The 17,681-nt window shown below is 38.6% G+C and overlaps 2 protein-coding genes across 2 annotated transcripts; both read left to right on the forward strand.

Annotated features, from left to right (window-relative positions):
* Positions 1 to 9,784: 9,784 nt before the first annotated feature.
* Positions 9,785 to 12,211, forward strand: LOC105793260 (uncharacterized). Its single transcript, XM_012622184.1, has 5 exons — positions 9,785 to 10,041; positions 10,152 to 10,444; positions 10,490 to 10,629; positions 10,720 to 11,849; positions 11,881 to 12,211. The coding sequence occupies exons 1-5, from the start codon at positions 9,785 to 9,787 to the stop codon at positions 12,209 to 12,211; spliced, it is 2,151 nt and encodes a 716-aa protein (XP_012477638.1).
* A 3,174-nt stretch (positions 12,212 to 15,385) lies between these two features.
* Positions 15,386 to 15,858, forward strand: LOC128043031 (uncharacterized). The gene is made up of 2 exons (XM_052634824.1): positions 15,386 to 15,622; positions 15,697 to 15,858. Exons 1-2 carry the CDS (start codon positions 15,386 to 15,388, stop codon positions 15,856 to 15,858), a joined length of 399 nt encoding a protein of 132 aa, XP_052490784.1.
* Positions 15,859 to 17,681: the final 1,823 nt, after the last annotated feature.

A 17,681-nucleotide genomic window follows, 5' to 3' on the forward strand; every position in this document is an offset into this window, starting at 1 on the left:
ATTTTTTGAAAGTTTTGAAAGATACCATTGATAATTTTATATGTTTTAGTTATTATATGATGAAATTGAGATGTTGATGGATATTTAAAGGTATTTTAGTAAAGGATTTTGGATGAAATCATAATTTAGGGATTAAATTGAAAAGTTGTTGAATTCATGGAAAATTCTAAAATTTCATAGAATTAATGGGCTGCAATTGATATATATGAAAATATCTAGGCTTGGGATAAGGATTAAATTGCATGAATTTCATTTTCTGAGCCTAGGGATGAAATTGTCATTAATTAAAAGTATAGAGGTAAAATGGTAATTTTGCTTAAGATTTGACTTGGATTGAATTGAATGTAAATTGTATTAAATTGATGTTAAATTTACTCGTATAGATCCGGATAGATCAAAAATGGAGTTAGATCGTGGAAAAGAAAAAAGTATTGGATTAATAGTTTACAAGTCACGATCAATTGTCGAGGTAAGTTCGTGTAACTTAATTGTGTATATTTATATGCTTATATTGAGTGTTGAATATGTAAATTGTGTAAATTTGATATATGTGTATGTAATTGATCTCATAATTGAAAATCTCTGATAAATAAATAATTCCCGTTTGGATAATGAGATTCGATGGATACAGGGTTCTGTTTCTCGAAATGGTAGTGTTCCTGCATATGTTGCGGACGTACCGTAGCTCGAAAGAACATCCTGTTACAAGCCCTCTTAAGCTTCCTGTTATAGTGTTCTTGCGAGCTTCCCATTAAATGATCTTCGGAGCATCCCGATCGGTTGTGACCTTACATGTGTTGTGGGCACACCGCAGCTCCTATGAGCATCCCGTTATATGGCTCTTCGTGAGCTTTCCAGTTAAAGGCTCTTTGTGAGCTTCCCGCTAGTGCTTGCTTGAACTTCCCGTTATATGGCTATTCGGTGCTTCCCGTTAATTTCTCTTCGGAGCTATCCGGTAATTGCTCTTTGGAACTACCCGTTATAGGCTCTTTGTGAGCTTCCCGTTATATTGCCCGGATAAGCTTCCCGTTACAAGGCTTAATAAGCTTCCCGTTATAGTGCTTGGGAGAGAGCTTTCTGTTTAAGTGCTCATAAAAGCACTCTCAGATATGAATTGACAAATTTATAGTATTATACACTTTAGGTGTACTACCCAAGTATCCATTAAGATTTCAAATGATTCAACGGGTGAAATTCTAACATGAGAACATGTGAAATCAAAATGAAACTATTATTTGTATATGCATGAAATACTTGGAAACTCAATACCTGATGAGCTCATCCATGTTCTTTTTATTCACATGAAATACATGACTAACATGTTTGTGAGGTTATATGTGTTAGGCTAATTGCTAAATTGCTTTGGATGTATTATGCATGTTTATTATATAAGTAAATGAATGGTAAGTCAATTTCCCATTATACGAACTTACTAAGCATTAAGTGCTTACTTTGTCTTATTTCCTCTGTTTTATAGTACTCGGAGGCTCGTAAGGTTGGAAGCTGGTCGGAGCTACATCACACTATCCCCCAAACTTTTTGGTATATATAAATAGTAAACTAATTTTGGTAATAATGGCATGTATAGGTTAAATGTTACCATTGATGGCAATTTAATGTTGGTTGAAATTAGCCATTGGAATGGCTATTAAATGATATGTTTTGATATGTAAATAGTCTTAATATGCTTGATGAGTATGTTTAAAGGGGTGAATTGGGAAAATCATATAAGTATATTGGATATTAGTTTATGATAGTGTATTTGGTAAAACATGTTTATAAGTATTAGGCTATCTTGGTAAGTTGAACATTTGATCATAGGTATTAATATGTCATACATAAGACTTGAATTTGGCTAGGTTTAAATGTATTGAATTGGCTCTTGAATGTGTTTAAATGTTTATTTAGATGGAAGGTGAAATTGGGTGAAAAATAAGGCTTGGAAATGACCTTATTCTCTCCACACGGGCAGAGACACGGGCGTGTGTTCTGACCTTGTGTCCCCTGCATCTTAAAATTTTAAAACAGAATGCTCAGAATTGATCACACGGCCTGGCATACGGGCGTGTGGCTTTGCCGTGTGACCCCTGCACTTAAATGTATTGCAAGTCAGAGAGTTACACGGGTTGAGGACATAGTCGTGTGCCTTACTTCAAATACCACACAGCCTAAGACACGGGTGTGTCACTTGGCCGTGTGGCTGACCACACGGGCGTGTGTCCCCTGCACCTTGGAAAATTTTGAAATTTCATAAAAAATTCTCTGAGTTTCTGATTTAGTCCCAATTCGATTCTAAAGTTAAATTTGAGCCTCGAGGGCTCTCATAAGGGACTTTACGAATAATATCTGACATGAATGTTAAATAATAAGATGAAATGTCTGTATTTAATCTGGTTATTTCGGTAATACTTCATAACTCTGTTCCAACGATGGATACGAGTTAGGGGTGTTACATTGTGTCTTCTTTTTATCATCATATGCAACATCTCATCGTTTCCTCCTTACACCAATTTGGATATGGAGCTTGTGCACCAAGGAAGGAGTATTTATACCGTGTATATACCGATTCTTTAGGTTTAAATAACAGTTTACACTCTTGCATTCACTGGCTTTTGGACGTGTTTCCTTATACACGAGTACAAGAACCAAAAGACAAGGCCACTTACCTGGTTGTACTGTGATAAATATTAAATGAATAACATAGATATCAGACTCAAGGTACAAAGGAACTCACTAGAATACTTTACTCAGAACTTTGTCTATTCTATGGGTTCCTTCCCTTTGGTACTGGACCTTCTCCTATTTCTTTGGCTAAAACAATAAAACGACCTCTTTAAACATAAAAAATAACCAAAATTTTATGAAATAACATGAATTAGTACACATGTAAATAGTTTTTGGATAGAAGTTTCCTTCCTACCTAGTATCCAAAAGAAAATCCTACTAAACCTCTTGTACACGCCCCATTTTTTACTAGCCCAATAAAAGTCCAATTATAAAACAAAATAAAATAATAAACTACTAGCCCAATAACCCAATATGGCCCAAATTCCCAAAACCCTAATGGCCCCAAAACTAAAACATTTCAGGAAACCCTAGCACCCCCAAGCCATGTGCGCCGCTACCCCCTCTCGGGCCACCCGAGGTACCTCGTCCCGAGGTCTGACCCTCTCCCCTGGCTACCTTGCACCAAAATGGCAAGGGTTATCCCTTCAATGCCGTTGACCTCGCCTGCAAACAGAAGACAGAAACAAAAGCAACAAGAACAGAGGCAGAAACAATAATAAAAGCAAACATAAACAGCATGTAAATCGGCTATAAAAGGCCACATCAACCATGTATTTTTTTTACACACACATTTGGAGAATCCAATACAAAAAAAAAAAGAAAAAAGATCAATTCAAGGTTGATATTTTTTAGCTTTTTATTTTCGCTTTAGTCTACTATTTATATATATTATATTTGTTTTGTGTTTGTTTATTATTTGTATACAAAAGTAAATAAACAAAGAAAGAAGAAAAACTGATCGGATCTTCAAGCCTGTACTGCCGTGAACGACCGAGGAAGCCACCTCCGATGATAGGTGGTCGGAAACCGAAAGGTTTCTTGAGATTTTGTGGTCTTTTGTCAATTTTTTGAAATTTTTGGGGCTAGATTTGGGTTTAAAGGCTTTAAAGGGACCGGACTGAAATTTTAATTTTTTCTGACCACCGCGTACGGCGGCGCCGTCGTCGGCGGTCGGCGGCCAACACAGCGGCCGGTGATCGGAGCTATGGCCGGACCAAAGCCGGACCGGGGATTGGGGAGGGAGTTTTTTTGGGCTGTGTTTTTCTTTTTTTGTGTGTGAAGGGTTTAAAATGAAATTTTTTGGGAATTTTGGGGCTTTTATAGGGTACCAAAATGGTACCGTTTTGGAGGGGTCTCAGGTTCCCAAAACGGCACCGTTTCACTCTGACCTGCCTGCGACCCGACCCGCTCCGGAGGGGGTCCGCGTGTTTTTTCTGAGGGGAAAATTACGCTTTTAACCCCTCCATATTTTTTAACTTTTCGCAATTAGTTTTTCCCTCTTTTTTAGTTTCCCTCTTTAATTTGTTTTTGATTTCAATTTAACCCTAACTGGAACGACGCCGTTTAACCACCAAGGGGATATTTCCCTCCTAGGTCCTCGTCTTTTCAGGCGCGTCATGATATTAGTCTATTTTGTACTTTTCATTTTAATTTCAGCCCTAAAGCCTTGTTTACTTTGTGATTTAGTCCTTGATCTGCTATTACAATTATTTTTCCTATTAAACTAATTGTTTTAATGGTATTAACATCATCATATTATATTTTTTATCATTAATATTATTATCCTTATCTCATTTAAGCATTTTTTTATTTCCAAAAGCTTGTTGTATATTACATACGCATATATTTTTCTAACATATGTACATATATCTTTAAAGGTTATTATAAATTCATCTTTATGTTTCATTTTTTTTGCATATATACATCCTTTTATGATGTATGCACGTCGATGCATGAATTTTATATATATACATACATGCGTTTTTTATGATGTATATACATGTATATATTTTTATACATTGTTTACATATACATATATATACTTGTACATTAATCTTTATATATTTTATAACTTACATGTATATCTATATACCTATGTAGATATTCTATTTTCATATATGTATATACACATACTTTTATATACCTTCTATAATTTTTATATACATGCATGTATATATACATATTTTAATACGTATATATGTATGTATATGCTTACTTATATATTTATATATATTTTATACAATAATTTTGAAATATATACATACATATATTTTCATATTTCCATAACTTTATGTATATGCACATATATATCTTTTATATTTTTATTGTCCTATTCATTTTCTTTGTTTACTTCTTTATTTACACTTCTATTGTTATTTTGAAAGAATGTTTTGATCTTATTTGCTCATATGTATTGTTATTTTGTATGTCATTGATTTGCCCTTTTATCCAATTTATTTTCATTGTTATTACTCGTATTATTTATGCTACACCATTGTATTCATTAACATTTTGTTACGCATACTAATATCCTTTTAAAAATTTCAAAATAAGGCAATGTTTTGCTTTTGGAAATTCGAGAAAACGTGCCCTAATGTGTTGGGTATCGATTTTTCTCGTTCGACCAAATAGCCAAATATCCTTTTAAAAATTTCAAAATAAGGCAATGTTTTGCGTTTGGAAATTCGAGAAAACGTGCCCTAATGTGCTGGGTTTCGATTTTTCTCGTTTGACCAAATAGCCAAATATCTTTTTAAAAATTTCAAAATAAGGCAATGTTTTGCGTTTGGAAATTCGAGAAAACGTGCCCTAATGTGTTGGGTTTCAATTTTTCTCGTTCGACCAAATAGCAAAATATCCTTTTAAAAATTTCAAAATAAGGCAATGTTTTGCGCTTGAAAATTCGAGAAAACGTGCCCTAATGTGCTAGGTTTCGATTTCTCGTTCGATCAAATAGCCAAATATCCTCCTAAATCTTAATCCATGTCATTCGAGTTTTTTTTAGGATCGTACATTAAGTTTCTTTAAAGTTTTCAATTTCTGACATTAAGACATTAATTAATCAACCATGTACCAATTTTTGGGCGTTACGAGGGTGCTAATCCTTCCTCATACGTAACTGACTCCCGAACCTATTTTCTTGAATTTCGTGGACCAAAATCGTTGTTTTAATAAAATCAAATCGTTTATTAAAAACAACCACTTTTCAAGGTAATCCAATCACACCTTATTAAAAGGATTGGTGGCGACTCCCATTTTCATTTTCATTTTCAAAATCCAAGTCGACCCTGTTTTATCAAAAAAATGGTGTCAATAGCTTGGCGACTCCACTGGGGACGTAAAAAGAGAGTCAAGCCATGTGTTGATTACTTTTTGTCTTTTTGTCGAAAATCGAGAATTTTATTTAAATTTACGATCCTTTCATTGCATTTCATTCTTCTTTATTACAATCATTGTGGTTTTACAATTTTATGTTGGTTTAAGTTTTGATATATTTCTGCATATTGCATTGCATGACCGTTGGTCACACCTTTTTAAGTGGGAGCGAGAAACTAGTCCTTCGTGAGGTTTTCACCTCCGTGCAGGATAGTGGATCGCTTTTGGGATACATCAGTACCTATGTCTTCGTGAGATTTTCATCTTCGTGCAGCCATAGGGAAATGTATTCCCCTGAACCGAACTCAGTTCGTATGAGCCTATAATGGGTGAGGATTGAGGAATCTGCTGGTTCGGGTACCTTTACTTTAGAACCAAACCACATATAGTGAACCTTAGGAACCCACCCTAGGTAAGAACCACTTCGAACCCTTAGTAGATACCCAAATAGGTGCTTTAGTATTTCTTGCTTGTAATGAGTTTTATTTTGATACTAACTTGTTGTTTTATTTTGACTGCATGGCATTTTGACTACATGGCATTTCATTAAAAGGCGTTGATTCACATTCGGTTACTAGATAGAAAAGCTAATCATGGAAAGTGAATTTCTTTATAAAGTGGAAGATAATGCGGTTATCCGAATATGGTCAGAAAAAACGCAACTCGAGAAAGGTGATAGTCTGACAAGGGGGTACACATCAGAATTATGGGATTTCACTAGTATCAACGTAACTCAGAATAATCTTCAAGAGTTGAAAGAAATTTAGGCTCAATGGGATGATGAAGTCAAACAGTAGTTTTTCTATAATTATGGTGATTTGCCCTACTTGTTCGACATCAAGGTGGATGAGCATTTATTTCGAGCTCTGGCCCAATTTTGGAATTCTGATTATAGCTGCTTCACCTTCGGGGAGGTAGACATGGTGCCTACTGTGGAGGAATATACAGCTTTGCTTCGTTGTCTGAGAATCCAAGTTGATAAAGTTTAGAGCTGCCAATGTTCTGACTTTTACAAAGAAGTTAACGAAAATCACCGGAATGAGCGAGCAATGGGTCACGGCACGAATCAAACAAAAAGGAGAAAACAAATGTATCCCTTGGAAAAGTTTGCGAGATCAGATTTTGGCACACCCTGATACGAAGAAGAAGGTTGATGTTTTTGCTTTAAGTATCTACGGGTTGGTTATTTTTCCTAAAGTGTTAGGGCATATAGACGAAGCAGTTACAGATTTGTTCGATCAACTTGATAGGAGGGTCACACCAGTCCCAGCAATTTTGGCTGAAACTGTTAGATCTTTGAGCGATTGTCGAAGAACGGGAGAGGGAAGATTTATTGGTTGTGCACAGCTCCTGTTAGTTTGGTTCCACAGCCACTTCTGGAAGGTGGATAAGGTTTCTTGTCAAGTTTTCTCAGAAAATTATTCTCCTTTGAAGGAATTAGCGGCAACGCCAAGATGCGATGATATTACAGGGGAAAGATGGATGACGATCCTTCAAAACCTCAAAGATGAAGAGGTTGAATGGAGAACTCATTGGATGGTGCCTAACCAGATTTTATATCGGTGTGGGGACTTCGAATGGGTCCCCTTACTTGGAATTTGGAGAGATGTCGGATACACCCCTCTGCTTGTGTTAAGACAATATAGATCAAGACAGTTCATACCGGCAACGCAAGGGCTGGCCGAGTGTGAGTTTTCTTATAAGGGTAATAATTACAGGGGAAAGATTCGAGAGATATCTGACGCTTGGAAACAAATTCATCGGGTGAAAAGAATTACCGTAGGAGCAACGGCAACTCCCGAATATCATGGGTAGCGGAGTAAGAGGATTAATGATAACATCCCTAGGCCAAGAGAAGAATATGTTCGATCTATAGAGGAGCATTTACGAGTAGTTCCATTAGAATTAGAGATCATCAAACAAGACTTCGAAAAAAGAAGTTTGGAGTTTGGAAAGAAGATAGAGCAGCTAGAAGAGGAAAAGATGCATTTGGGACTAGATGTTGATATCCACAAGTTGGAAGTTGAAAAGTTAAGGAAAGGGAAGAACAAGGCTGAAGAGGATTTAGATAGTCTAAAAACAGATTATAAAAAGCTGCGTCTGTCAATAAGAATTGCGGGTTTAGTTAAAACGTCGGAGCAATGGCGACAGGAGATCAAGGAAGAAAAGACCGAAGCTGATCAATGGGAAAAGAAATTTCAAGACGCCCAAGCTCGAGAGAGCGCTTTGGAGAAAAGTTTGTTGGAATGCTGAAATGAAGAAGTAAGATTAAAAGCTCGGGTAGCGGAGTTAGAAAAGTCACTTCACTTGTGCCGTAGCCATAACTCTATGATCGAGCTAAGAGCAAGTTTGAGTAAAATTGAAGAATTGAAGGAAAAGATATGAGAGCTTGAAGACGCATTGCAAAATTATGAATTACGAGTAGAACTTCTTGAAAGACGCAATGAACAGTGCCAAGAGCAACTGCAATATTTTCAAAGTCAAATTAGAGATAGAGATTACATTATGGGCGAAGCTATGACTCAAGTGCAGGAAGTGACTGATCATTTGCAAACCTTAGTGGTTCAAGCAGATATGCTGAGTTTGAAACATGAATCGGAATCGAGTCGGGGTAGAGAGTTAGCTTGGCTCCTTAGGAGAGTCAAGGCTTTAAGCATAAAGGCAAAGCCGTATATCTAATCCACTTTATGTAAAGAAATTTGTTTTCTAGTCAAGTATTTCTAATGAAATTGAATTAGAATCAATGCTTTTTGCTTCCATTCATTTGCATCGCATAATATGCATTAAAGTTTCAAAATAAGGGCCCTAATTTATTAAAACTATGACAGTTATCTTGGAACATCCTTACGGCATAAGAAAGAAGACAAAATCAATGGATCAAAGGTTAGAAAGGTTGGAACAAATGCAAAAAGAAATGCAAGATAAGATGCAAGAACAATTGGATACACTGGAATCCCAAAGAACTATGATGAGCCAACTGGCACAATTATTGGCTGATAAAGGAAAGAGTCTCGTAATCAATTCAGGAGTTGATAAAGAGGACCATGTTTATCCTCCAGGTTTTGCCCCAACGAACACTCAAGTGCAACCGGATATGTGTCCACGTGGAGTGTGTGATCACATTAGACCTCAATGCCAAGTCGGTGCCTCAACACCGATGAATTTCCAGACAGGCTCAGGTTCCAACCCAGGAGATAATCCAACAAACCCTGTTGTCCCTGATCTGGACGATGTGGCGGAAGTAGAGAAGGCAAAGGTAGATTTACCGAAGCAACTTGAAGATAGGTGTAGGTGGTTAGAGGAAAAGTTCAAAGCAATGGAAAGTGCTAATTACCGTTGCAAGATTGATGCCAAAGACCTTAGTTTGGTTCCTGATTTAATTCTCTCGCCTAAGTTTAAAATGCCCGAATTTGAGAAGTATAACGAGACTAGTTGTCCTGAAGGCCATATCACTATGTTCTGTCGGAGGATGACGGGATATATTGACAATGATCAATTGTTAATTCACTGTTTCCGGGACAGTTTGATCAGAGCTACGGCTAAATGGTACAACCAGCTGGGTTGTGCCCAAATTTGCTCATGGAAAGATTTGGCTCAAGCTTTCATGAGACAATATAGCCATGTAGAAGACATGACACCCGATAGGATCATGCTACAAAACATGGAGAAGAAACAGAACGAAAGCTTCAGGTAGTACGCCCAAAGATGGAGAGAAGTGGCAACGCAAGTCCAGCTGCCTCTTCTGGAAAAAGAAACCACAATGCTTTTCATCAATACTTTAAAGGCCTCATTCATCACCCATATATTGGGAAGCGCCACTAAGAGCTTCTCAGATATAGTGATGACCGGTGAAATAATTGAAAACGCGGTAAGAAATGGTAAAATAGATGCGGGGGAAAACTTTAAAAGACCAACTTCGAGGAAGAAAGAAGGCGAGGTAAATAATGTGAGTACATACAACAAGGGATATTCAAACTCAATCACCGTTGGTTCACCAAGGATGGTAGCTACCAGTCATCAAGGCCCTCCGAGGCAGGAGTCCAATTCAAGGGCAGAAAGACCCCAATTTACACCTATCCCGATAACGTATAGAGAGCTGTACCAAATCTATTTAATGCACATGTGGTAGCCCCTTTTTATCTAAAACCCATGCAACCTCCGTTCCCTAAGTGGTATGACGCAAATACTCAATGCGAATATCATGTAAGGATAACGGGAAATTTGATTGAGAATTGTACTGCGTTCAAGAAGGTGGTCGAAAGACTCATCAAAATGGGTATTGTAAAGTTAGATGACCCCTCCGGACCAAACGTAGCAGGAAACCCGTTGCCCGATCATACGGATAAAGGGGTAAATGTGATAGCCGAGGATGGAAGTAAGAAAATTAAGGCAGACGTGATGGAGGTAAGAACCCCAATGAAATGTGTTTGGGAACAAATGGTATGTAGGGGTCTAATCACTCGAGATTTACTCGAAAGGCCTAAAGGGGCAGGAATGTACTGTGAGTTCCATGCCAAGAAGCGTCATAATATCCAATAATGTGCAGTGTTCAAGACCATTGTACAAAATCTGATGGACAATAAGGAGATAGAGTTTTATGAAGAATTCAAGGAATTTGAAGAAAGAGAGGTTTGCGCCTCAAAGGAAAGACCTGTAGAAAGGTTGCAGAAGATCAATCACCCAGTGGTGATTATTTCATAGCCAAGGAGCAACGAAGCAGGGATACAAATACCACCGAAAGTCATAATTCAAAAACTGGTACCATTTTCCTATAAGGATAAGAAAAAGGTTCCTTGGAATTATGACTGTAACGTGACAATTCCAGGAGAGAGGAACTTGATAAATGCTTCAGTAGAGAGCAATGATAATGGCTTCTACACATGTAGTGGAAGGCGTTACGATCTAGCAACCTCAAAAGCCGAGCCTATAAAAGAAAAAGCCCCAGTGGTCGAACGAAAGAAGGAAAAGGCGGTCCGACTTGAATCACCTGTCAACGAGCCGGTAACGGAGAGCGAAGCTAGGGAGTTTCTAAAATTCTTAAAGCACAGTGAATACAGTGTCATAGAGCAGTTACGTAAGCAGCCAACTCGTATCTCGGTGCTAACATTACTCTTAAGCTCGGAGGTACACCGCAACGCGTTAATGAAAGTATTAAATGAAACTTACGTCGCTAATGACATCTCTGTGAACAAGTTAGACCGTATGGTTGGTAACATAAGCGCTGATAACTTTATTTTCTTTAATGATGATGAAATACCGTCGAGAGGCATGGGATCGACCAAAGCTCTGCACATTACAACCCACTGCAAGGGGTATACGTTGCTAGGGGTTCTAATTGATAATGGATCATCCCTAAACGTCTTACCCTTATCTACCCTGAATAGGTTGCCTGTGGACAGCTCGCGCATGAAAACATGCCAGAACATAGTGAAGGTGTTCGATGGTACTGAAAGAAGAGTAATGGGAAGGATTGAAATACCCCTCCTAATCGGCCCAAGCACATATGAGGTAGATTTCCTAGTAATGGACATCAAGCCTTCTTACAATTGTTTGTTAGGAAGACCTTGGATTCATTCAGCAGGAGCAGTACCTTCATCGTTGCACCAAAAGTTGAAGTTGGTAACAGAGGGTCGGCTGGTGACAATCAATGTAGATAAGGACATCATTGCAGCTGTAACTAGTGACGCACCTTATGTAGGGACAGAAGAAGAAGCAATTGAATGTTCATTCCGATCTTTGGAATTTGTAAATGCAACCTTCATTGTTGAAGGGAATAAGATCCCCACACCCAAAATATCCAAAACAACGAGGATGGGCCTGCAAATGATGGCTGGAAGAGGGGCTCTACCTGGAAAAAAGACTTGGGAAATAACTCCAAAGGAGGGTGGAGATGGCCAGATTGATGGGCAAATGAGACTGCTTTGGCTTGGGATATAGGCTAGATGCAAAGCAAAAGAGGAAAGAGGTGGAGAAGAAGCAGGAAAGAAGAAAGGCACGCTTGAGTGGGGAGGAAACAAAATGGGAACCCATGACATTCCCCCACATATCCAAAACATTCGTGTCAGGGGGAACTATTCACCCTGAACGAAGGACGCCAAGAAAAGGAACTGCAGAAGGGATGTTAGGGGATCTAAGCATTAATGCCATATCTGAGGAAGAAATTGGAGAAGAGAAATCATCATGCATTCGCCCTTATGAGCCGGGAAGCGTTCTAAATAATTGGACTGCCGAGGAGATCCTTGTAACTTTTAAAGTCAATTCAGAGTAATATTCAGAACACACTTGTTGCTCTGAGCCTGGGAGTAATAAGAATTTTTTTTAAAAGGCATATGTCTAAAATCTTATTTCAATGAAATATATCATTCAGTCTCATTTTGAGGAAATATTCTTTTATTCTTTCCATTCCATTCATAAACATACTGTGCATATAACTATTCTTAGATTCTTTCTTTGAATCTACTTTTCACCTCAATAACAGGTACCCAGATATTAATGATATGAGCGACACTGCTACTAACTAGACTCCCCTTTTGAGCAAGACATGGGTATAGAGGATTCTCAGGATTTTGAAGATGATCGAGGCTGTAACTTATCTCCTGATTTGTTAAGAATGGTAGAGCAAGAAGAAAAGCAGATCCTACCTTATAAAGAGTCGGTAGAAGTTGTGAGCTTAGGGGAGGGAAAAGAAGTGAAAATTGGAGCTTGCATTGACGCGGAGACGAAGTGAGATCTCATTGAGTTGCTCCAAGAATTCAAAGATGTCTTTGCATGGTCCTATCAAGACATGCCCGGGTTAAACACTGATATAGTGGTACACCGACTCCCCATAAAGAAAGAATGTAAATCAGTTCAATAAAAACTCTGAAGGATGAGACCTAATGTCTTGTTGAAAATAAAAGAAGAAGTTAAGAAGCAGTTCGATGCTGGTATCTTACAGGTGGTCATGTATTCGGAATGGGTAGCCAACATAGTCCCTGTTCTTAAGAAAGATGGGAAAGTGCGAATGTGTGTGGACTACAGAGATCTGAACAAAGCCAGTCTCAAAGATAATTTCCCGTTACCCCATATTGATACCTTAGTAGATAACACTGCCCGTTACTCGCTGTTCTCCTTCATGGATGGTTTCTCCGGGTATAACCAAATTAGAATGCATCCTGAAGACATGGAGAAGACCACCTTCATAACGATGTGGGGAACATTCTACTACAAAGTGATGCCGTTTGGACTAAAAAATACGGGAGCGACGTATCAGAGAGCCATGGTAACCTTGTTCCACGACGTGATGCATAAAGAGATAGAAGTCTATGTCGATGATATGATCACGAAGTCTAGAAGGGAAGGGGAACATGTACGAGTCCTTAAAACATTGTTCATAAGGTTAAGAAAATTCTAGCTAAAGTTAAATCTAGCAAAATGCACCTTCGGGGCCAGATCAGGAAAATTGCTGGGGTTTGTGGTCAGTGAGAGAGGAATCGAGATTGATCCAGATAAAGTAAAGGCTATTCAAGAATTACCTCTGCCGCGCACTCAAAAATAAGTTCGAGGTTTTCTAGGGAGATTAAACTACATCGCTTGGTTCATTTCACAGTTAACCGAGAAATGTGACCCCATATTTCGTCTCCTTAAGAAACACAATCCAGGTGTATGGGATGAAGAGTGTCAGAAAACTTTTGAAAAAGTCAAACATTACTTGTCCAACGCCCTAGTGCTAATGCCACCTTGCTCAAATAAACCACTGATATTGTATTTGGCAGTGTTTGAAAATTCCATGGGATGCGTGCTTGGCCAACATGATGAGTCAGGACGAAAAGAAAGAGTGATCTACTATCTCAGTAAGAAGTTTACTGAATGCGAGACGAGATATTCGCCAATTGAGAAACTATATTCGCCAATTGAGAAACTATGTTGTGCTTTGATTTGGATAACTCGGAGATTGAGACAATACATGTTGTGTCATACAACCTGGTTAATCTCTAAACAGGACCCTCTGAAATACATGATAGAGTCGACTGCTCTAAATGGAATGATGTCCCGATGGCAAATTCTGCGGTCTGAATTTGATATAGTCTATGTGAACCAGAAAGCAGTAAAAGGGAGTGTAATAGCAGATTTTCTGGCCAGTAGAGCGCTGGAAGATTATGAGCCACTAAATTTCAATTTCCCGAATGAGGATTTGATGTATGTTGCAACCACAGAAAAAGACTTTTAAAAAGACGGTCCTTGGAAGCTAAATTTTGATGGAGCCTTGAACACTATGGGCAATGGGATTGGGGCAGTCTTGGTATCTCCCGACGGTGATCATTACTCATTCACTAGCAAACTAGATTTTGATTGCACAAATAACATAGTGGAATATGAATCATGTATCATGGGAATTCGTGCAGCTATTGAACGCAAAATCAAAGTGTTAGAGGTGTATGGGGATTCTGCATTGGTAATTTATCAACTCAAAGGCGAATGGGAGACAAGAGACTCCAAGTTGATTAATTATTGAAAGCTGGTCCTTGAATTGATTGAGGAGTTTGATGACAATACTTTCTGTTATCTTCTACGAGATGAAAACCAGATGGCCGACGCATTAGCTACATTAGCATCTATGATAAAAGTAAATAAACAAGAGGACATGAAGCCTATCCAAATGAGTATTTATGAGGTCCCAGCCCATTGCTGCAACATTGACGATGGAGAAGAAAAGGACGATCATCCTTGGTATCAAGACATATTGCGATATGTAAAGAATCGCGAGTATTCAGGCCAAGCAACTGAAAATGAAAAAAGAACATTGAGAAGGTTGGCCAACAATTATGTCTTAGAAGGAGAGATCTTGTATAGAAGAGGAAAAGATCAGGTGCTGCTAAGATGTGTAGACGTTGTAGAGGCCAAGCAAATCTTGGAAGAGGTGCATGAAGGAGTTTGTGGAACACATGCTAATGGCTTCACAATGGCCAGGAAAATCATGAGATTCAGATATTATTGGTCCACCATGGAAGGAGATTGCATCAACTATGCCAAGAAATGCCATAAGTGCCAAATTTATGGAGACAAGATTCACGTGCACCATTCATCTCTCCATGTCATGACTTCTCCATGGCCTTTCTCTATGTGGGGCATGGATGTCATTGGGCCGATCTCGCCAAAAGCTTTAAATGGGTATCGATTCATATTTGTAGTTATTGACTACTTTACTAAGTGGGTAGAGGCCACTTCTTACGCCAATGTTACAAAGTCAGCAGTCAATAGATTCCTAAAGAAGGAGATCATATGTTTGTACGAGATGCCAGAAAGGATTATCTCCGACAATGCATTGAACTTGAACAACAGCACAATAGTGGAGGTCTATAATCAATTCAAGATCAAACACCACAACTCATCGCCATATCACCCAAAAATGAATGGCGCGGTAGAAGCGGCCAATAAAAACATCTAGAAGATCGTAGGAAAGATGACTGAGACTTATAAGGATTGGCACGAGAAGTTACCATTTACCCTTTTTGCCTATCGAACGTCTATCAGAACCTCTACCGGGGCAACACCTTTCTCATTGGTGTATGGAATGGAGGCAATTTTGCCCATTGAAGTAGAGATCCCTTCCCTCCTAGTTTTATCAGAACTGAAACTAGATGAAGTGGAATGGATTCAATCCCGATATGATCAACTGAATTTGATTGAAGAAAAGAGGGTACGAGCTATATGTCATGGTCAAATGTACCAAAGGAGAATGATGCGAGCTTACAACAAAAAGGTTTGTCCCAGGGAATTCCACGAAGGAGACTTGGTACTGAAGAAAATTCTCCCCATACAAAAAGACTTTTGAGGAAAGTGGATGTCAAATTGGGAAGGACCTTATGTGGTAAAGAAAGCCTTTTCTGGAGGAACGTTGATTTTGACCGAGATGGATGGAAAGAACATGCCTAATCTTGTAAATTCAGATTCAGTCAAGAAGTACTTCACCAAAAAAAAAGGAGAGGCCAAGGTGAAAACCCGCAAAGGGCGCTTTGAGACCAAATGGATTTTGAATTGAAAACCCAGGAATGGGCAGTTCAAGTTCTGATCGAAGGTGGGGTGTGTGATGGTTTTGTCCTCTCCGAATTAATAAGCAGGAAAGAGGCCACATCTTGGGGCATCGACAAAGCATTCTAGGACTTATAAACACATATCAAGTTTAGAAAGGTCCTCAAGAAGTTTGTACGAAGAAGCTCATGCTGCGATATCTGGGGCACCTGTATTCATCTTTGTATCTTAGCAAAATTTGCTATCTTGATTAATTTGTTCATTAGAGCTTTGCTCTCAATAAATTCTCATCTTATCCATTGCGATAACCTTGTTTATCTTATTCATTTCGTATGTCAGCAAAATTTGCTATCTTGATTGATTTATTTGTTTAGAGATCTGCTCTCAATAAAATTTCATCGTGTCAATTTTGATAATCTTTTTCAAGCATCTTTCATTGAAATAACAATTAATGGACTAATAATATTCAAGCAAATGAAGTTTTGCATATTACTTTGAAAGCTTCTAAATAGTATGAGGACCTGAAATAGGGCTATTGTTTAGAACTAAACAACTTAAGGGTCAGAGGAATTGGAGAAAGAAGAGTCTAAATTGTGACTATTTCTTTAGTTTTTCTGTCAAAGATACTGGCTGAACAAGATGGCATCAGTGATAAACCCTTGATGAACAACGAGCAATGACAACCTAAACATTAAAAAAGGGATCATTCTCATAGCATTCTACAAATATCATGCATACACATCTAGTTAGGAGCATTTGATTCATTCTAATCATGACATCCTAAACACTAGGAATAAATAGGTCCATGAAATGGATTTTGCAAGTCATGTTCCCCAGAGAACAGATTAATGAAGTTACCCATCTCCCTAAAGTTGCAGTGGAGCAGATTAAAAACACAGATCTTATCTCTCTGAAGTTACAGTAGAGCAGATCGCATCCAGTCTTACCTCCCTAAGCAGTAGTGGAGCAGAAAAAAGCCAATCCTATCTCCCTGAAGTTGCAGTAGGAGCAGATTAAAAACACAGATCTTATCTCTCTGAAGTTGCAGTAGAGCAGATCGCATCCAGTCTTACCTCCCTAAGCAGTAGTGGAGCAGACAAAAGCCAATCCTATCTCCCTGAAGTTGCAGTAGGAGCGGATTAAAAACACAGATCTTATCTCTCTGAAGTTGTAGTAGAGCAGATCGCATCCAGTCTTATCTCCCTGACGACACAGTGGACTGGAACGAAGCTACTTGAAGAAGACAAACACTAGAACAAGTCAAGAATCGGTGAGGTTGGGCAAAATTGGTCTTTCAAAGTCTTTGCTCTGCCCTCGTTACACGACAACGAGCAAAGAGGGGTAGCTGTACACGCCCAATTTTTGACCAGCCCAATAAAAGTCCAATTACAAAACAAAATAAAATAATAAACTACCAGCCCAATAACCCAATATGGCCTAAATTCCCAAAACCTTAATGGCCCCAAAACTAAAACATTTCAGGAAACCCTAGCACCCCCAAGCCATGTGCACCGTTGCCCCCTCTCGTGCCATCCGAGGTACCTCGTCCCGAGGTCTGACCCTCTCCCCTGGCTACCTTGCACCAAAATGGCAAGGGTTATCCCTTCAACGCCGTTGACCTCGCCTGCAAACAAAAGACAGAAACAAAAGCAACAAGAACAGAGGCAGAAACAATAATAAAAGCAAACATAAACAACATGTAAATCGGCTATAAAAGGCCGCATCAA

This window comes from Gossypium raimondii, chromosome 8 (assembly GCF_025698545.1).
Source record: "Gossypium raimondii isolate GPD5lz chromosome 8, ASM2569854v1, whole genome shotgun sequence".
NCBI classification, from domain to species: Eukaryota; Viridiplantae; Streptophyta; class Magnoliopsida; order Malvales; family Malvaceae; genus Gossypium; species Gossypium raimondii.